This window comes from Podarcis pityusensis (genome assembly GCF_964106645.2).
Source record: "Podarcis pityusensis genome assembly, chromosome: 2".
NCBI lineage: Eukaryota > Metazoa > Chordata > Lepidosauria > Squamata > Lacertidae > Podarcis > Podarcis pityusensis.
This window is the reverse complement of record NC_138029.1, coordinates 64,085,481-64,107,009: the sequence shown is the minus strand read 5'-3', so window position 1 is coordinate 64,107,009 and position 21,529 is coordinate 64,085,481. Positions and strand designations below refer to the sequence as shown.

General features: G+C 45.6%; 1 protein-coding gene across 4 annotated transcripts in view; it reads right to left on the bottom strand.

Annotated features, from left to right (window-relative positions):
• Positions 1-5,180: 5,180 nt before the first annotated feature.
• Positions 5,181-21,529, bottom strand: part of SYNPO (synaptopodin) — an 86,144-nt gene continuing 69,795 nt past the window's right edge. For all 4 annotated transcript variants that reach the window (XM_080991347.1, XM_080991348.1, XM_080991349.1 and 1 more), the window contains one exon: positions 5,181-11,160. In XM_080991347.1, the coding sequence (XP_080847473.1) occupies positions 10,159-11,160 (1,002 nt within the window). In that variant the 3' untranslated portion in view covers positions 5,181-10,158. The remainder of the gene's footprint in view (positions 11,161-21,529) is intronic.

Below are 21,529 nucleotides of genomic sequence, written 5' to 3'. Positions count from 1 at the left end.
AATACTCCCCCCCCCTTTCCATTTAGGATGACTTGAAACAGAATGAGCTGTAAGTTGAAAAATACAATAGTAGAACAATTTAGGGCCTAGCTCATAACCATGCATCCTATGTTCGTTTAGTGGTTCTCAGCCTCTCTCCTCACTCCCAGGTGAACCAAATGAAAATTGTGTTCTTGTAAATAAATCGAGTGCAGGGTCAGTACATATGATTTCAACTGTAAAGGTAAAGGACCCCTGGACGGTTAAATCCAGTCAAAGGTGACTATGGGGTTGCAGTGCCCATCTTGCTTCAGGTCGAGGGAGCCGGCGTTTGTCCACAGACAGCTTTTCGGGTCATGTGGCCAGCATGACTAATATGCATTTGGCGCAACAGAACACTGTGACGGAAACCAGAGCACGCGGAAACACTGTTTACCTTCCCGCCACAGCGGTGCCTATTTATCTACTTGCACTGGTGTGCTTTCGAACTGCTAGGTTGGCAGGAGCTGGGACAGAGCAATAGGAACTCATCCCATCACACGGATTTGAACCACTGACCTTCCGATCGGCAAGCCCAAGAGGCTCAGTGGTTTAGACCACAGCACCACCTGTGTCCCTCTCAAGTATACAACACCTTGTCCACCTGAATGGAGCTGGCAGACCACCAGACCACCAGTGCTCTACAGAAATTCTGCACGCATATAACAGTGCTCCAGAACACTTAAAAAGAAAAACGCAAAGGATTCCTGAAGGAGGAATTTAGACCAGATTGTATCCCCAAGCTGTTTCCATCCTGTAGGGCTCTGGGTGTGTTTTTACTTATTAAAAAAAAGACTTTGGGGCACTGTTACATGCATTAGCATGTCTTACTAGGCCCATAATCATAATCAAGGTGGAATTTATTTATAAAATTATTGATAGGCTGCCTTTTTCAGCACAGCCCATCTGTGGGTTGCTTACCTCATGTAAAAAACCCCACAAGAATCCAAAAACTATTTCAATAGCAGCGGTGCAAGAAATTTAACACAGGCCATTTAGAATAAATAAAGCAGCAAAAGAGGAAAGGAGAGAGTGTCTCTCTCTGCTCTGCGTCCCAAGATAATCAACCAGGTTTTTCAGACAACCACTTGGCACACCCTTTGTAAATGATTCAAGTTTGTTTAGTGCACAATAGACCCATTGAACATTCTACTATCAAGCACAATTTAATACATGTTCCAGAAAGAAGTCTACTTTTCTCCTGAACATGTGTATTAAATTGTATTTAATATCAGAGCACTCAGTGGGGCTATTGTGTTATAAATGAGATGGCAAACAAATATTACATAGGGTGTGCCAAATGCTTGTCCTAAATGCCAGCTTGACACCCCACCCCATGGGGTGAGAAAAATGCAAAATACAGGGCATCTCCCTGAATATCAAGAAAGGAAAGTTGGTGTGAACTTTCAGGACAACAGCCTATGTTCAAATGTGAAAGTCCTGCTGGAGTCCCTTGTTTCCAAGTGGCCCAGCAAATATGTAAAAAATAAATAAAAACGCAGTACAACATTTCCCTTGAGCACTGTGATATTGGAGTGAAGGCTGGTGGACAGCATTTTATATCTCATGTTCAAACCCAACTTTAACCACTGAACCCATTTTGAAGAGGGAAGGATATAAGCAAAACCCGTGTTCTGCTTTACTGTGGTTGCCATCTTGTGGTCATTCTTCACCACTGCATTCTCAGAGGTACAAAAGAAGCTTCCAATTGCATCCTTTAATTGGTATACAGTACTTAAACGTTAAATGGTTTTCCCACACAGCTTAGTCTGAAATGAAAAGGCTTCCACTCCTTAAATGTCATCCCCTGCCCCTCCATTACTGAATTACTAGGGGAGGAAGCAGAAGATGCAATACCAACCCCCCCAGACATTGTTTTAAATGGCTCAGATTATGGGTTTGGGGATTTCACCGTTCCATCGCCACCACATACACATAATAATTTTCACACTGTAATCATGACTCAGGACTGCGATGGGGTGTGCAAGGTGGAAATTGCTTCATTTATCTATTCATTTTCATCTTAAAGCTGCAATTTCTTTCATTTTCACTTAGCTGAAATCCATCCACTTTGGTTTTCAGTCTCTTTCCTTTTAAATCTTTCATTCATTTCATTTTTCTTTGCATTGCACTTGCCTCATTTTTCATTCATTATTAGCTCATTCATTTTCAGCTTCCATACATATACACCAAATCACATAGCCATATTCTGAAAGCAACTTCAGTGTTTTCTATCCAATGATATGGAGCTTTCAGGTGTTCTGATATTCACTCAAGGCATCATACCCTTCAAACTTGTGTCTATCTTGTATTTTATTCTGTGAGGCACCCTGAGATCTTATGGTGAGGGGCAGAATATATAAATTTAATTAATAACAAGAACAACTTCATACAGACTGATAAAAAGGGCTCCCCATTGAAGAGTCCATTGATCTTTCCATTGTTTTGGGAGGTACACCCAGCTGTATTTCTCCTGCTTTTAATGTCTGTGCTTTACAGCATATTTGCATGACATTTTCAAGTATTCCACTACTCCTCTAAAGCATCAGACCTCTCAGGTTCCAGGTAGATAGGTCAACGAATCCTCATTTCATAGACAGGAAGCCAGAGTGTCATTGGCTAAGGAGCCAGACCAGGTTCTTGGCTTGGAACATGTTGAACCCGAGTCCACCGAACCAGGTTTCACAGTATCAGGGCTGCAGAGCTGGAGCCAAGACCTTCATAGGCACCTTCCCCTGGGCCTGAAGAAGTGTGCCTCCTTTAGTACCTCACCAGTCACGAAGCACAGGGAGCATGCCAGGCAGGAGGTCATGGAATGCAGGAAAGGAGCCTGTCAGAGGGCTGGCCCTTTAAGAGATTTTTCTGCAAAAGGGGGCGGGGCCTATGAGAGACAAACAGGGGAGGCTGAAAGGGCTTCAGTTCACATCCAGCTCCCCTCAGAACAAGTTGCTGACCCGCCTTGCTCAGAGCAAGCCACCCTCATTCAAAGAGGTGCCCTGAGGCTGGGGCAGTGCATGCAGCAGCAATACCGCCTCATATTTCTACTCCACAATTTCAGCAAACCCTTTGACCATCAATCTCTCTCTCTCTCCTTTGCAGGATGAAATGAGGCTTTGCTTGCTAGAGGGCAAAACAACAACAACAACAACAACAACAACAACAGGCAGAGCAGTTTGTGTTCAATGCAGTGATAAGCCGAATGTTATGTCAACACACAGATTTCTCCTTGTGCAGTAGAAGGTTCTCTCCCTCTGTGAGCTCACATTCTGTTCTTGGGGTTCCCCCATCACCCTGGAACGGATTTTGGGGTGAAATGTGCGTGAGGCAGGGAAGAGGGTGCAAATCATGTCCTGTTAGTGCTAATCCTCACACCAGTGCAAGAATTTAAACCGCCCAGTCTCCATATCCTACTGAGAATGAAGTGTAGCAATTCAAGGATGTGTTTCTCAGCCTCAGAATTCAAACTCTGGTTTTAACCTGAACAGAGACTGCCCCCCCCCCCCGTGTCTCAGTGGATGTTTTGATGCCTGTTGTTGGTGATACAATCTCTGCATCGGGTTCAGAAGTAAGGGCACAAAGAGAAGTGGTTTTTTAGTGACTGATTCTTTCCTCTCAGCTGACTTGCCAAAGTTTGAGCCTGAACACCTTTCGGAAAGGTTACTGCAAAGGTTACTGTTTGCACTGGAACTTTAAATCAGAAAAGGGTGTGGCAGTTTCAATTATATTTTAACACAAGGCTTATTTTGCCTTGCTAGGGGAAGCCCGAGCGATTGCTTTTGTTACCTTTGGGATGGAAAGGACCATGAAGCTAAATAAACACATTGGATTAAGAAGAAACACAAACACTCTTACTTCAACAGAGTCTCTCCCCCACCCCTGCCCCAGTGACTGACCTCAGCTGTCCTACAGTTTCGCAGCGCTATTATTTTTATTTCCAGCAGCCATTTTTGTTGTCAGGTGATTGCCACCAGAGGCATAAAGATCATCCCCCTAGGGCAGCATACAGCTAAACGGATACAGTGTGCTTTGAGCGATGACTTTTAGCTGTGCAGTGCAACTGCTTTGCCCTATCCTTTCCCTGCGCACCACCTAAATCTGCTCTGGAGGGTTGCAGGGAAACCTGGAGCATATTTTGGGAGGGCATGGGGGAGGAGAAGGGGACTTCAGTGGAACTTCAGTTGGATACTGCCCCTTCCCAGCAAAAGAAGATTATTTCTGAGATTCTGAGGCCCTTCTTCATGTGCCCCCTCCTCAAGAGGTTCGGAGGGTGGCAACATGAGAATGGGCCTTATCTGCAGTGGCTCCCTGTCTGTGGAATGCTCTCCCCAGGGAGGTTTGGCTAGTGCCTTCATTATACGCCTTTAGGTGTCAGGCAAAAACATTCCTCTTTAACCAGGCCTTTGGTTGATCTGATTTACATCCTATGCCCTTTTAAAATGTGTGGGGTTTTATTTGGGGGGGGTACAGTGGTACCTCGGGTTAAGTACTTAATTTGTTCTGGAGGTCTGTTCTTAACCTGAAACTGTTCTTAACCTGAAGCACCACTTTAGCTAATGGGGCCTCCTGCTGCTGCCGCGCCTCCAGAGCCCGATTTCTGTTCTCATCCTGAAGCAAAGTTCTTAACCTGAAGCACTATTTCTGGGTTAGCGGAGTCTGTAACCTGAAGCGTATGTAACTTGAAGTGTATTGGGTTGCTATTTTTATTTTTATTATGTATTTTGTGGTTTTGTATCTTGATTTTATTCTGTGAACCGCCCTGAGACCCTCGGGTATAGGGCAGTATATAAATTTTAACAACAACAACAATTATTATTTTCATTTATCACTACTTTTATCACTACAACTGTATCCCACCTTTTCTTGGAGTTTGAGATGGAGCTCAAAGGGAGCACACACAATTATCTCTCCCCCCCCCCTTTCCATTTTATCCTCACAACCCAGAAAAGTAGGTTAGGATGAGAGATAGTAACTTGCCTGAGGTCACTCCATGAGCTTCATGGCCAAGTGGATATTTGAACCCTGATCTTCTGGGTCCTAGCTGAATGACCCCTACACCACATTATGTGTCTATGGAAGTGAACCCATGAAGACTGCATGTAAGCACGACCTCTTTTCTTGTGGCTAATAATTTGGTTCCCAAATAACACGAGATGACCAGACCGTGTGGGCTAATGTATTTATTTTGGAGTTTCGTTATACAGAGGCATGGTGCAGTGCTAACGCAAAGAGCATCTGGTGAAGAGACAGCAAGCCCAGTGTGTTCTTGGTTATAGAATTTCAGAACAAAGACGTCCCACAAGCCAAAAAGTCATGAGTTGCCCAAGAGGCCCCCTAAGTGAGACACTTGCAATATTTAATTAACAACATCTTTTCTCCTCCAGCAATTCCTCCGTGTTCCTCTTGAATTGAGCTGCCAGCTCCAACATGGCAGTGTGTTACAGTTGGAATAGTAATACATCCTTCCTCTTGCTCTTTGTTTTCTGGGAGAGATGCCCAGGGAAACAGCAATACTAATAGAAACTACACATCTGCTTTGCATGCAAAAGCTCTTGTGAACTGGGAATCAATTTTGCTCATAAGACCTTTGGCATATATCCCTATCTGGGACCTTTCAAGAACGGGGAAGTCAAGGCTTCTGCTGTGAATCTGAGTCCAGGTGTTTGCAAGGAGACCTGACCGCTGATTTATAAGCAAGGGATTTAAATTTAGGCTCGATGCTTAACTGCCCCATTGAGTTCAATGGGGCTTACTTCTGAGTAGCTGTGCAAAGGTTTGCGCTGTTCAGTGTTGTGCATATTGACCCTGATTCATCTTGCTTTGTAACTTACACGAGGGGCAGGTTTATGTGAAACAACACATGCTTGATAACTGATTCCCTAATGGGAAATAAACATAGAGAATTATTTTTTTTATAACAGATTATCAAAACCGTTTCTTTGCATTGAGTGAGCAAGTAGGAAATGGTTAGCTGTGCACATTCTCTTGCAGAGTGGATATCATACATTGTTTCAGAAGTCATTGCTACTATTTACATGCAGTATCTGTATACACTCTGTGTGTGGGGGGGGGGGATTCATTGTCACTATTTTGAAGAGGGGGAAAAACTAACAAGGCTTTTAAAAAGACCATCAGGAAAAACGGTATCCCTCCATCGATTAATCGTTGTGGTTTGGTTTGTAAAAGAAGGGTAAAAATTCTCATTTCTCTTCAAAGGAAATCAGTCTTCAGATTGATTTAGAAGGATTATCTTAACTGTAAAAAGAAGTATTATGCTACTGAATTTGAGTCCCTGGAGCTTGATAATACAACTTAGACTTCATAGTTTATTCTCACACTCCCAAAGGAGGTTGGATCAATGCCGTCACACTAGATCAGACATCTCCAAATTTGCACCCATGAGGGCCACCTGCAGACATCCAGCCTGCAAACATAACAACACAGCAATTGCCTCCTCAGCAATGAGAAGCATCTCACACACATGGTAAAGGTGGAGAAGGTAGAGCCTGTGAAATCAGGGACAAGAGGGACAAGCAGATGCTTTTAAACGTCCTCCTCTACCCTAGTAGAGCTTTAACTTTTCTTAAACTCACTCAGTTTTTCTTTAAATGCAACATCGCTAAGCAGTTCTTCAAAAATTGCTTGGAAGAGGGCTTAGACCTGGAGAGGGAGTTTTAGAAGTCTGTACCGGGAACCAAGGCTATAATAAGTTTATTCTTTCAAATATAACTTTGCTTTCTTTTCTTTTCCTTTCCTTTTCTTTTTAATTCCTCTCTCGGGGAAAGCAAGAGGTTTCTTGTCTCTCAGGAAATTCAGGGATATGCTATTACTGATACGGTTTGCATCTCATGTTTTCAATTTCCTTATCTTAGCTTCCCTCGGCTGCAAGCAACAGTGTGTTCTAGAGGCTGCCCGCATGGCTCAGGGAACAACAAGGAGCCCTTTAGAGATTCATGGCATCTTTCAGCACCTTCTCCCAGATCAGTGCCTCTCTCCCACACACTCAACGACATGCAACGCTTCCATCTGCTAACTAACCGAGACCTTCTTCCTGGAAGATCCAAAGCTGAGCTTTCTCTCTGGCACAGTGTTCTCTTTGTCAAAAGCTCAATCAACCGCTGCTGCTTTTATGCTCAACTTTCCCTTAGACACATTTTTTTTCTGTCTCTACCATGCTCTCGGGAGCAGTGAAAAATCTCGTAGTTGATCCCACGAGCCTCTAGAGGGCATCAGCAACCTTTCCTTGTCCCCATCAGTCCCTGCCCTCACTTTGCTGCTGCTGCTGCAAAGGACAAGTTAACTGGCTAGAGAGAGGGAGAGAGAGAGAGAGAGAGAGAGAGAGCTAGCTATCTATCTGAGAACGGTACCTGATGTACCCATAAGTTCCCTGCCTGTGGGACTGAAATTTATCACTTAGGCCTGTCAGTCACAACAGAGGGCCTCAGCGTGGGATCCAATGTGTGATATGCTCTTCTCCCTTGCCATTCCTCCGGTGAAACCGGAGCAGCAGCAAAGTATCTGCTTGACCTCCAAGCCCGAGGGGCCAAGCAGCTGCAGGGAAGAAGCAAACATTTTGTAGCACTGGGTGTTCTTACACCTCTCCATGCTGAGTCAAGGAGGCAGAACTCAGGTCCTCATGGCAGCAGCAGCAGCAGGATCTCTGTTTTGGCTTCCCTGAGCCCCTGCCGTTGCTGACTACAGCAAGCAGAGGCATAAGGGCTCCAAAGTTGGGTTGACAGGTTGCTTGAAATAAGTGTCAGGGGCAACGGAGAGCAATGGGTTAAGGCAGATATGTGCAGGTCCTCTTCCCTGAAACAACCAGATTCCATTGGTGGATCCCCTTTATAATAAGTCTGGGAACAGTATGTAAGAGCATTAGAAGAGCTCTGCTGAGTCTACCCCATCTACTCCAGCTTCCAACAGTGGAGGTAGAACAAAACTATTGTGGCCAGTAGCTACTGATAGCCTTGTTGGATGGAAGCAGTCCAATTGCTTTTCGTGGTCCTATATACACAGGGCTTGTGATCTCCACATGCCTCCAATGGTGCCTGCTTGAATCACCTGATGGTCTGCCCTACCCTGCTTCTCCTTGTCCCCACAAATGGAAGCCTTTGACTAGGGGGGGTCTGCCATGAGTCTGTACCGCCAGAGCAGCAGAATGGCGACAGTACGTCCATGCCACGTGACAAAGCTGGGCTGGCTTGCTCGGCCACCTTTCCAAGGAGCCCACCGCTTGAAGTGTCCCCTGCCTGCTCTCCCCATCGCAAGCCATGCATGATCAGAAGGAAACAAAGACGGGGGCCTAGCTTACTCGTTTCTGGCTCCCCTTGAATTAACACCTAAGGCATGCTCCTGTCTTTAAAGGTTAGCGGGATAAAAATAGAGGATGCCTGCAGAATCAAGGGCAAGTGGGGCAAACATCTGATACGGCCCTGCCCATGCCAGTCAGAGTATCGCCTACATGGCAGCGCGTTACACAGCATCGCACAGGGAAATGGGCTGGACGTGGGTGGCCAGATTTGAAAGGGAGCTTCTCTGGGCAGCACAAAATAGAAAAGTCCATTTATCAGGTCCTTGATGGTGGTGGCAAGTGGAAAGGACGCAGAAAGAAGCAAAGTCCAGTCAGCCAATTCCAGTCCCAAGCAGCCTCCTTTTGACCTTTCCATCACACAGGAGGCATTCCTGACTTTGGCCAAACAAGGCCCACTCGCCATTTATTTATGGTTATTCATGAACCCATTGGCAAGGCCCACTTCTGCTGTATCCAGCCTCTTTTCTAGAGGAGCCTAACCGAAGGAGTCTCTTTCTCTTGGAGTCGTCGTCCTTGCACAGTCTTATACAGTCTTTAAAATGGGCCTCCACCTGCTGATATTGCTGTCATGAGAAATATAACTGATTTGGGAGTCAGTTAGCTGTCTGTCTTCCAAGTCCTAGGTCAGCCCTGCCTCTCTTCCCAACCCCTTCAGGAGATCTGCAGTCTTAATGGAGTCATACTGCACTACTCAGAGTGTCTCAGGCCTCCCATAGGAATACCTCCAGGCACACAGATTCTCATCGGAACAGGCTTTATAGCAAATGCTTGGGTCCCCACCCCCCAATAAAGAGGGTGTTTGCCAGGGACCAACTTAGCCTTGATATAGTATTGCTGAGGAAAAGTAGTCTCCATCATGCTCTCTTGTAATGCTTGGCTAATGTTCCAGGCATTTATCAGTTTTGGGACCCAGATAACATTTGGACATTGGCTGCAGGGATGTCATTTTTATGTTGAGTATTTTGCCTTTGCCTTCTGGACTGAGCAGCCACTCCACCTGTGTTGTGGTGGAATATTCCACACCTCCGCCCCAGGATACAGGATTGCTTGGGTCATATCCCAGTGTGGATTTCCAGCACCCTAGAGCCCATGAGGCTAACTTCTTTGGATACACAGGGCTTGTGTAAAGCCAGGCCTTCTCTTTGGAGCTAAAGCTACATTGCACAGATCAGCCACCAGGGGTAACTGCTGACTGGGATTCTTGGCCATGCCTCACCTTCATGTCCAGCCCCCCTGGTGTGAGGGCAGACTAGCGGCCACCGTCAGAATAGAGGGGGAAAGCCAATAACAGCTATCATATGGAAGGCAAACAAAGCTGTTGGCAGGCCTCTCCTCCTGTTCTCTCGTGTTGACAGTCTGCCGGGGATTATGCTGCAGGCTGTGTGTGTACAATTGTCCTCATCCCACAGGATGTTACTGCGTGACAACAAAAGCAGCCAAAGCCTCATTAGACTCCCTTGAGCGAGGAAGTCACTGGTGGCTCCAGTCTAGCAGAGACAGATGAACGCCAAAAAAGCAGGCAAATGCTGTGAGGATGGAGCCCATGGCGATCTGGTGTGTTGGTGGGTAGAATCTCAGCCATGTTTCGTTCGGTTTGAGAGTACCTCTGATCTGAAAGGTCTTCCCCACAAACAAATGGGCTCTGATCCATTCTTCTAAACCTCAGAAAGGAGCAGGCTTTTTGGGAAGGGATTGCATCTGTGCAGGCCCAGCTCCTTCCTCCTGATGCTTAATGAGATGGGTGGGATTAAGTGGCTGTAGTAGGACTTCATAATATTTTGGCAACAGGCAACTTTGCAGGTTGTTTCTCCTTCTCATCTGCTGTCCTAGGTTTAGGATGTACAGGGGGCTTCTGCAGGAAGGCTTCCCCGCTTCAGCCTCAGGCTTCCATTCCAGCCCCGGGGACAAATGTTGAAGCTGCGGATGCTGGGCGACTTGATCCCAGAATCTTCCGAGTCGAGGGATACGTCTGAGTTGGTGGGTGACAGGGAGGTGAAGCGCTTCAGCGGAGAACGGACTCCTACCATGGGAGACTGCAAAGGGCTTTTGATGGTGGGGGAGCAGGTGCCCACATTCTTAGGGCTGGGACATGATGATTTCCTGGTTGTGCTTCCTGGAGGTGTGAAGATCCTGTGACTCTCCACGATGGAGGGTTTTGGAGACTGGGCCACAGAATGGGTGCCTGCTGTTCTCAGGCCATTGTTGGATGCCGCTGCGTGGCAGAGGGATGCCCCAGTGCTGGCAGGCATGGTGAAATACTTGTTCCCATTCATCCGCACTGCTTTGGGAGACTGCAGTGGGCTCTTGTATGTCGGGGACTGGCTGCCTAGCAACCTGGGACTGTTGTTTGAAGACGCACTGGCATGAGGCGGTGCGGCAGAGAGAGGAAGAGACACACGCCTGTATCCGTCCGCCCTTGTTGGCCTGGGAGATGGCAGTGGGCTTGGGGAATGGTTGCCCACACTCTTAGGACTTCCGCCTGAGGGAGTGGCAGGAGGAGTGAAGGGCCTGAAGCTCTCTATGGCCACAGCTTTGGGAGAAGAGCTCTTCCTCTTGGCAGCGTTGATGATGTTTCTGGCCAGCAGCACCTGCATCTGTCGGCTGGACTTGGGGTCAGCCTCTTGCCGAAATGGGGACACAGATCTTTCGCTCCAGGATGGAGACATGGGCGGAGGAGGTGGGGTCATGACACTGGCTACTCGAAAGGCCTCTATAAGCCCTTCCTCGGGCTCTGGAGTTTGGGCTGGGCTCACCCAGCCGTCTAAACTGCTAGGTGGTCGGCGCAGCAGTCGGGGAGTCCACGTCGGGGAAGCAGGGAGGGACATCTTCCTTTCCTGTAAGGGGAACAAGAGATGAGGTCAGTGTCCTGCCCCTTTGACATCCTTCAAGTTCCGTTTCAAATACTGAAATATCAAATAAGATGGATAACAATGTGTAATAGAAAAAGAAGTATGAAATTAGGCTAAAGGTGTGTGAAAGAAAGTAATAGAAGTGGAAAGAAATTGTAATTGAGTAGATTGGAAGTCAAACACAAAGGTGGGGTGAGGGGTGGTGGATGGTGATGGGGAAAGGAATTATTTGTGGGATTGAGTGTAAGTATGTTTGAACACTTTTAAGGATTGTATGAAATGTATGTTTGTATGCTTGTATATGTGTATTAATGATGAACTATTTTAACAATAAAAACTTATTAAAAAAAACGTTTATCAGTGGAAGGCTGGTATATTTGGCAGTCTCAAATGGTCACTGAAAGAGGAAGTATGGGTCAGAGAGCAGGACCTCTGAAATTCCTTTCCCAACTGTATCAGTTTCTCTATGGGTGACCTTGGGCAAGGCACATGATCTCACAGAATTACCATTTCTCAATGAGTTCAGTGAATAGAATATCCTGCTGACATCACTGTAAGAGGGACGGGTTCCTGTGTGAGAACTAATCAGAAAAACCTTGAAAACAGAAGGTGGATAGAGAGAGAGAGATTCCAGAAAATGACATACAGCTTTCAGCCAGACACAGTTAAGTTCCTAGCACAAACACTGCGCTTCTAGAACCAATGACAGTGACACACCTGTGTGGCTTCCACTTGATAGTATCTCCCACCCAAGCATTTTATACCTGCTAGAATAGGGTTTGGGGAAGGGAATGGCAAGAAAGAAAAGCAATGCATGGGTCTGCAGGGGATACAACTAAAACTTTTCTTTGCTATCTGATGGCTTAACTAGCTGTGGAATATGTTGCTTGTTTTTAAACCATCATTTCCCTTTAAGCTGAAGGTCTTAGGTCACACACAAAGTCATAGGCACACACAATTTTCTCCATCACATGGGCAACAATAGGAGTATTCACGTCCTATCCCTGCATATACAAACAAGTACGGTAGTTTAAATCTCCTCTGTCCTTATAAACTAACCCAAGGAATTCTGAAATACTTACTTGTATTAAGCAATGGTTTTGCCAGAACCATTTAAAAAAAAGGCTGTATATTTGTACTTTGAGCCAACCACTTCTGCTACAGGCATTTGCACAATGGGGGGGGGGGGGACCCTAATCAATGAATCTGGATGTTATGAGACACTCAGGTTTCCCAAAACAAGCACAGGCAGGGATATCTCAGATCCCTTCTCTCCCAGCTGTGCCAGTAAAGAGGTAGGAAACTGCAAGAAGGGTTTGGTGAATGAGCAAATGTGACTGGAACCTACCTGGAACCAAAGTCCCACACTCTAGGGAAGAAGCAATGCAGAAGCATCCATGCTCTGACATGCAGGCCAGTGTTGCAGCCCTCAGTTACAAGGAGCAGCAATTACTTTTTGATAAAGGACCCAGGTATCCTCTGTTTCTGATATCTCAGCAGAATTGAGCTGTGCATTTTTGGACACTTGAAGAATGCATCTCTCTCTCTCCCCATACCAGAATGCAAGCTCTAAGAGCTGGTTATGCATGCTATTTCTGTTGGATCAGGCACATAGATGGTTTAAATGAAGTAGTTCCTCTACACGGAGGACATAACATGTTGCAAGGCCCCTCACCACTTAGATGACTGCATGTGGCAAATCTCCATTCAACTGCTGGTGCACATAAGGCAGATAAGCCACCCAGCAAGTTTTACTACATGCTGTGTTCAAAGCATGAAGTTCAGTTCTCTAAATAAACATGAAAATCTGTCAGAATTTTGTGTGAATTTCTCCTAATGAACGCGCTTGTTTGCAGATATGACCCACGTACCTATTTTTTGCAAGCAATCTTCCTCAATATTATGCATGCTGATTTCACTGATATATGCATCTCTACGCACACTTTTCTCCAATATATGCAATTTGGCAAACAATGGCTGGAGTAGTGTGAATTTGGAAGGGTAGCTGTGCTACGGTTCTCATACTGTTTTGGAAAATGAGAAGTAGGTAGGTTCATCTTTAAATGTGAACTGAATCAAATTTCTCTCTCAACCCAACTCTCTCATCCCATTAGAACCATGTGCGAAACCTATGGCTTCCCACATGGTTCTAATACATCATGCTGAGCAAGAGTGGGCATATTTCACACTTGCAGAATGTACAGTGGTGCCCCGCAAGACGAATGCCTCGCAAGACGAAAAACTCGCTAGACAAAAGGGTTTTGCGTTTTTTGAGTCGTTCCGCAAGACGAATTTCCCTATGGGCTTGCTTCGCAAGACGAAACGTCTTGCGAGTTCTTGCGAGTTTGTTTCCTTTTTCTTAAAGCCGCTAAGCCACTAAGCCGTTAATAGCCGCTAAGCCGCTAATAGCCGTGCTTCACAAGACGAAAAAACCGCAAGACGAAGAGACTCGCGGAACGGATTAATTTCGTCTTGCGAGGCACCACTGTACTTTGCTTTTCCCTAGAATACTGAGGTCCTCAAACCAGAGCCAGGGGCAAAATAATGACTTGAGGGAAGAGCCAGATGAAAAATGCCAGCTTGTGGGGTGGAACCAATGAGCAATGAGCCATACACCGAGGCAACCTTCAGACACTAGTATAGCCTGCCCAAATCTGCTGTCTTCCAGGAGTTTTTGGACTACAAGTCCCATCAGACCCCTGTCGGCATGGCTGTGCTTGCTGGGTCTGATGAGAGTTGTAGTCCCAAAGAGAGACTGTGGCAGAGACTGTGTTAGGTTATACTGGGTCAGATCACTGATCCAAATGGCTCATATTGTCTACAGGACAGCCAGAGGCTTTCTAGGGTTCCAGATAGAGGTCCTTCCTAGCCCTGCCTAGAGTGGCAAGGGATTCAACCTGTGACCTTCTGCATTCAAAGCATGTGTCCTAGCTACTGATCTATGACCCTGCCAGCCTACAGAAACACTCCAAACTGCAGTGGAACCTCGGGTTACAGATGCTTCAGGTTACAGACTCCGCTAACCCAGAAACAGTACCTCAGGTTAAGAACTTTGCTTCAGGATGAAGCTTCAGGCGGCAGCAGGAGGCCCCATTAGCTAAAGTGGTGCTTCAGGTTAAGAACACTTTCAGGTTATGAACAGACCTCCAGAACGAATTAAGTTATTAACCCGAGGTACCACTGTATATCCTGCCAACCTAGCAGTTCGAAAGCATGTCAAAGTGCAAGTAGATAAATAGGTACCGCTCTGGCGGGAAGGTAAATGGCGTTTCCGTGCGCTGCTCTGGTTCGCCAGAAGCGGCTTAGTCATGCTGGCCACATGATCCGGAAGCTGTACGCCGGCTCCCTCGGCCAATAAAGTGAGATGAGTGCCGCAACCCTAGAGTCGGCCACGACTGGACCTAATGGTCAGGGGTCCCTTTACCTTTTACCACTGTATAAGAAAGGTGCTTCAGATGCTTTATGTGATTTTCCAAGTCATATCAGCAGTTGGGCAACAAACATTACAAAGAGAAGTAGAATCTCCCTCTCCCTCTCTTTCTCTCCCTTTCTTTGTTCTTCCTATCCACTGCATGAACCTCTTTCATTTCCTCAGTGTGTTCCCCCGCTACCAACCATTTCACTGTCTGCCGCTAGCGGAAATGCTGACACATGAAAATAAGTGGTTTGCTTACATTTCTGTGCCAAGGATTACAGAGGTTTAGTTCATGCTCTGTATCCCACCCATAACTTCATCACAGCAGAAACTATTGGAAAGAGTGCTTAAATTTCCTTTGCTTCCAGTACCCTATTGTCTATGGAGGCTCTGTTCCCTCTCCACTGTTGCGATGATGTTTCAGCAAAGGGAAGGGGATCTAGATGCAGCCAAACAGAGGAATTTTAGACATGAAGCATCTGCCAAACCAGATGCATTTTGCAGTCACCTCCCATAGGCACTGTCTAAGAAGACCCAAAACAGTGGCCCAAGGGGTCACAAAGATAGCACCCATGAACACCCATGTGCTTTAAAGGTATAGCATGTATACAGCCTCATTTTCACATATTTCCAATCTTACAATTCAGTTCTCCAAGTTTCCATGTCAGTTTTGCGATTTTAAAAAAATCCTCATGTAAATTCATCAGCTTATTTCTCCCAGTATAAAAAAATGGTTTGTATGCAATTTTGCCGGTGTACAGATTTTGGCAAAACAATTTCCCCTAATATAATACTTTTAAATGTTATTATTACTAATAATATACAAGGTAAAGGTAAAGGACCCCTGGATGATTAAGTCCATGCATTTTTAGGTACACTTTAATCTAGCAGTCGCATTTTTTTGGGGGGGGGGTATACATTACTTGGCTGAAAAACCCCATTACAAAATTTGGAGGAACTGCAGATTTTGAAGACTGGTTGTATTTCAGTACAGTGGTACCTCGGGTTAAGAACTTAATTCGTTCTGGAGGTCCGTTCTTAACCTGAAACTATTCTTAACTTGAGGTACCACTTTAGCTAATAGAACCTCCCGCTGCTGCCACGCCGCGATTTCTGTTCTCATCCTGAAGCAAAGTTCTTAACCTGAGGTACTATTTCTGGGTTAGCGGAGTCTGTAACCTGAAGCATCTGTAACCTGAGGTACCACTGTACTGTTTTGAAAAGTTGTGCAAAGAAGGTAGGCTGACCTTTCAATAGGAACTGAATCAAAATTCCCCCCTCCCATATCCCTTATCCAGGCAACAAGAGCCCTTGTCAATACCATTCAAGGGCACACTCCAGCTGGGCAAAAACCCTGGAGGAGAATGTGGAGAAGGACTGTGACTTGGGAGGAGGCCTGGCATGGGGCTACACCCAAGAGTGTAGGAAGTGCTTAGGAAGCCACATTTGCTTCCTGGACCTCAGGTTCCCCACCTCTGACCTAGTTAGTTCTCCCTAATACTACCATTGCCATCACTGCCACTGCTTTGGGGGAAAGCGGGTGAAGGAGAGGAAAAGCCTTCAGTCATTCACTTTGTGCGGTGATGGCAAAGGTGGTAGCAGTACTGAACAGGACTCTCTGTTGTGTTTGTTTACCTTGGAGGCAGGGCACTGTACGGTTTCAGTACAGAAACTTCATCCAGCCACATTTATTTTTCATGGGAGTGCTGAATCTCAGCAGGGCTACTCCCATTTCTCTGCAGCGACACCCTGTCATTTTGCAAACCCTCTGTTTTGTTTGGGTTTTTTTAATCCATTCTTTTTGAGGTTGTGCATTCCCTCTTACCTGTGCTGGAGCGCACAGGCAAACTTTCTTTTTTTAAAGGGGACCAACAGAGGCAAGTCTATCCCGCCCCATCTGCTCTATTATGTACAGCTGGGATGCCAGGCCTTTGTGGCTGTGGGTGTACACCGGGCAAAGGCTAAAATGTGGTTGGAACACAATACTTAGGCTGATTCGGAAGAAAAGCCTCAGTGCAATGCGAGCTTATGGATTTTTTTTTTTAATGCTATGTAAAAATGTAGAGTGGTTTATAAATAAAAATAAAACCCACTTCCCTCAGTAGATGTGTTAGCCTAGTGAAAGAGAAACCTGCTCCTAGTTTTTGCTCTAGCCTAACTCAGGCATCTTGCAATCTTATCCTAAAAGTTTCCATCACACTTTAAAAACCCAACTGCTCAGCAGCAGAGGGAAGGCAGTGAGCTGGGGAATGTTTCCTTGCTGCTTTGTTTCACAGGGCGTTGCCTTCGATGGCCTTTTGTTACAAGGCAGACTTTGGTCACTCTCCCATCCCTTCCTCAGGAAGAGACTGTGAACCCCTCCAGATTTATGCTGCTGGAATCTCACCCAGGTGCCCCAGTAGCAAAAAGCTCAGGTTCTGAGCTTCCTGCCATTGCTGCACTGGCCAGCAACTCTGGAGGTAATATAACTGCAAAGTTCCGTATTTCCCCAGGGCTACATGACTGAAGAAGAAGATCCTATAAGCATGACCTACCGTATTTTTTGCTCCATAAGACGCACTTTTTCCCTCTTAAAATCTAAGGGCAAATGTATGTGCGTCTTATGGAGCGAATGTGTGGTCCATGGGGCTGGGGGGGGGACCCAGGTTTCCCCCACCGCCAGCCCCACAAGCTCGGGGAGCAGTGGGAAGGCTGCGCGCAGCCTTTGCGCTGCTCCCCGACCTGCTCTTTGGGGCTGGCGGTGGGGGAAAGCAGCTTTCCTCCGCCAGCCCCAAAGAGCAGGTTGAAAGGAACCTGAAGCCTCTGGAGCACAGCGGGAACTCCCGCTGCGCTCTGGAGGCTTCAGGTTGCCTTCACTGAAGGTGACTGAACGCACATTAAACGCACTGAATGCACCTTGGAAGGGGCTCCGTTTCTCCTGCCGCTTCACTGAAGGGGCGCTACGCAGAGAGGGGGAGAATTTTTTTTTTCTTGTTCTAAAACAAGGTGCGTCCTATGGTTGGGTGCGTCCTATAGAGCGAAAAATACGGTATTTATATGGCCACCTCTAGCAAGAATGAAGGCAGCCCTGTGGTGGGTAGGAATGAATGAATCTATCTTGATTCCTCTCAGTTTCCAATTTTAATTTACTTCTCCACAATCTTTAAGCTCAGTTCTGCATTAATAATAATAATAAAAAGTTCTCATGAAAATCCATCAACATCTTAAGCACTCGTTTCTCCTAATATAGAAATTTATGAATGCAGGCTTGTCTAATATAATGCATTTTTGTATGTTACCCTCACTAACATATGCATTTTTATTCACGCTTTCCCATAATGCTTGCACATGTTGTTGTAGAACTGCATTGCAAAATTCAAGAAGTGCAAACTCGGAAGCATATTTTGATTCTTGTATTGTTCTGGGACGTGCAAATTAGGCGGGTTTGCATAAAATGGTGAACCAGACCAAAATTCCCCCTCACTTTCTCTAAAGATGGGTAACATCCCGTGGTGAATTTAGCATTGCTCCTGCAAATGTCTGACTTTCTCCAGACTTGACCAGAAAGTTTAAAAAAACAAAACCAAACTCCTGTGCTGTGTGGAACCATTTAAAATGCCTTTACAGGGAATATTGTTTGTGTCACACACAGCAGTCTTTTATTTCTTCATCACTAGACTATGAGAAATCTAATATGTGCACACCTGAACACCTGCAAATGGACAGTGCCAAGTTTTGTTTTTCTCTTCTGAAGAGGCTGCAACACTTAAAAGGCAGAAGAGCTTAGCAATGGTTTGGTCTCCTCTGACAGGGCATGTGCTTTCATTTTATTGAAATGCAATTGGGATGGAGGTGAAGAGGGCCTTACTTGCCCCTCATCAGATCAATACAACTTCCATGCAATTTCGTTTAATGGTGTTTTATGGTTTATCATTGAGCACCTCCCTGGAATTTTATGACGTGGCAGGGCAGAAATACTTTTATAAATAAACTCAATTGTCAACATTGGTGGAAACGTCTATCAAACTGGCTAGAGATCTGCACAAGTATGCATAAAGGCTTCCATCTTAACTAAATCCCCAAGGATTCTGTCAGACATTTCTGAAGGAAATGGTAAAAAAGACTGCTATACCTCAACTACACTGCAGATATCTGTGGCCATAAACAGCAGTACCCTGTGTGGACATGTAACTTCAGAGTTGATGGCAGAAGCCTTTGCTCTATAAATACCCAGCTATCCCATAGCACTTATCCTGTAATTTTCCTGCCATCCCTGTAACTATCCCATCTTCTCCAACCTATGTCTACTGCTCCTCCACAGGCATTTGCCCTATAAATTCCCTAGAATTACAGAGCTTCTCCACATGTTCTCCTACTGGGGACATGGCCTACAATTGCCAGCTAGTTAGCTCTGCTGGAATGTAGCCTACAGCAATTGGCACACTTGACTCTAGGGCTGAATCCAGATTTTAGTCCTGCTTCGAGGAGACCCCTTGAAATCAATGGACTTAAAAATTAGCTACTGGTTTCAATGGGCCCACTCTTAGCATGACTGAGTCTGGAGCCAAACCCAGGGCTCAAGCTTGTAATGGGAATTTTCACTTGTATGAAGCTTCGATGCACGGTACTAATTTTGGCCAGGGGTGAAGATGTGGAACTGAACAAACACTGTCGTGTGGGATTTGCATTTAGTGCTACCAGCCAATGGAGGTTGTTGGCTCACGTGTCTGATTGGTGATTCTGGAAATGCTTGATTTTTTTAACTCCCTTCAGTTATGTCCTCACAGAAGGATTTGTCTGGCAGCCTTGTGGGATCACAAAGAAAAGACAGAGATGTATAGAGAGACAGAGAGAGACAGAGAGAGAACTAGATTGTGTCCTTTCGTGGCAATGGGTTGAGTAAATACACTGCATCTACTTTTTAAATTTATTTGAGCTGGCTGATCCAAACTGTCATGGGACTGGGGAGAGACTGACTATAAAGTACTACACGTTAGATTTAATGGAGGTTTGGTTGCTCAACATGAGCACCTGGTTTTATGGAGCTTGTCTATTCCCAAAGGGCAGTCTGTAGTTAGCTTCCTTCAAGAGACACTTCTTAATGCCAAAATTAATGAACGAATGAAATCCACTTGTACGTTCTGTATGCAGGACTTTATTGGCCTCTCAGTTTTGCAACTAATGCATGGCTCCTCGTGGTCTTAATGCTACCCCAGGTTGTCAGCTGTATTATGTAGTGCCTGGTGTGTCTCTTTTGAAAGAAAATGACAGGTGCTTGATTACTCTGCACAATACCAGACCATAGACCCCCATGGACGATGCTATGCTGAAAGATCTGCATAGCTGACTTCAAAGTCTGTGTGGAAGTAAAACACTGCCGGCCTCTAGCCTTTGCGGGGGGGGGGGGTCCTTACTATCCAAATCCCAGGAGAAATAAACCACCTGTAGAACTTCAGTTATTGGGAAGTACAGAAATGCAGAAAGTACCTAAACTTCTTTTTGACCAGTGTGTTGGTGGTGTTGTCAGCCCCAAATACTCAGTACTCTTAATCAAATCCATGGGAGGTAATGAAACAGCAGTAAAATTAAAAGAGATACTTTGAGGTTTGCTTTATTTGCCTTCTGGTCTTTTCAGAGCACATTCTGTGCTTCCTCTGCCCTCGTCCAACAGCCATGAGGGCCAGAAACGTGTTTGTTAAAACTAAACAATTAAACAATCACATTTTTATGCAGAAGATACTGCACCATGGGATCATATCCCGTACACCCCTGATTTCTGTTAGTATTTGCTAGGGTGGACAATTTTGCCTCTGCTGTGGGACAACTGCAGAGTCACTTTGAGAAATGCTACTGATATTCAATCTTCACAATCATCCTATCGTCTGCTGTATAAAACTTCACTATGATATTCACCCAGGGCTAAACAGTGGCACTGAGCTATATGTATGCCTGTGCCACAGTTGTTTAGAAGCCTGCTTTTGCCAGCTTTAATAAGAATATTATCCTAAATATGTCTGGGTACAGATTTCTTTGTGTAAGATAACAGCAGCACACCTGCAAAAACCTCTTTGGCCACCAAAGGAATAATTTCAAGTGCGTCTTTAGCCTAGACCCTTCATGATGGGTGGGGTGGGCTGGCTAGTGTGTGGATTTCCAGATCAGCAAAACAGGGTAAGTACATCAGCATTGCTGTGCAGTACAAATGGGGTGCTTAGAGGCTGTTTGCATCTTCTCTTCACCCTGAAGTGATTCTCAGTGTTGCTGTCTAAAGGAGACAACGAAAGAAAAGTAGAGAGTGGGGAAATATACAAAGCAGAAACATATGGGAAGCAGAAACAGGTATCAGTGGAAGTGACATTGTCCGAAATCAAAGATGTTCGAGTGGGGAAAGGAGCACGTGCCTTTTGGCATCAGCAGAGAGCAGAGGTTGCAAGCAGGTCATGCTAAAGTCTCCGGATGCATAGAGAACAGAGAAACAAAAGTCTTGCAGAGCAGGGAAGAAATTCAGAAGGCAAGGCGGAGAGATGAAGCCAGAGATTTGATGCTCCATAAAGTTTCTGGGCAGCAGAAGAAAGAAGGCACCAGACGCTCCTCCTGTTTCAGTCAAGCTTCTGCTAACAATCTTCTAGGACTCCTATGCTTGGACTACTTTTATGCTCCTACTGGTCACTGCATTCACACACTCTTTAGCTCCCTTTGGAACTTAAATCTGCACAAATGTATGGATCCGATTGCACAAGTTCTGCTAGGACAGCCAAGGCATCCCAGGATTATGTTAAACTGGGCTTCCACCACAGACCTTGGCTGCAGAAATGCCTGAGGGGAGCACCTGTCTGCTCACTTGAGCTCAGTTTCCTTAGTGTAAACGTTGTCTGGCCCATTGGAGTTTGAGATACGGCTATATTGTATGCAAATCCAATTGGATTTGTAACCTGCAAGCTGTCTTCATTTTGCTTTTTT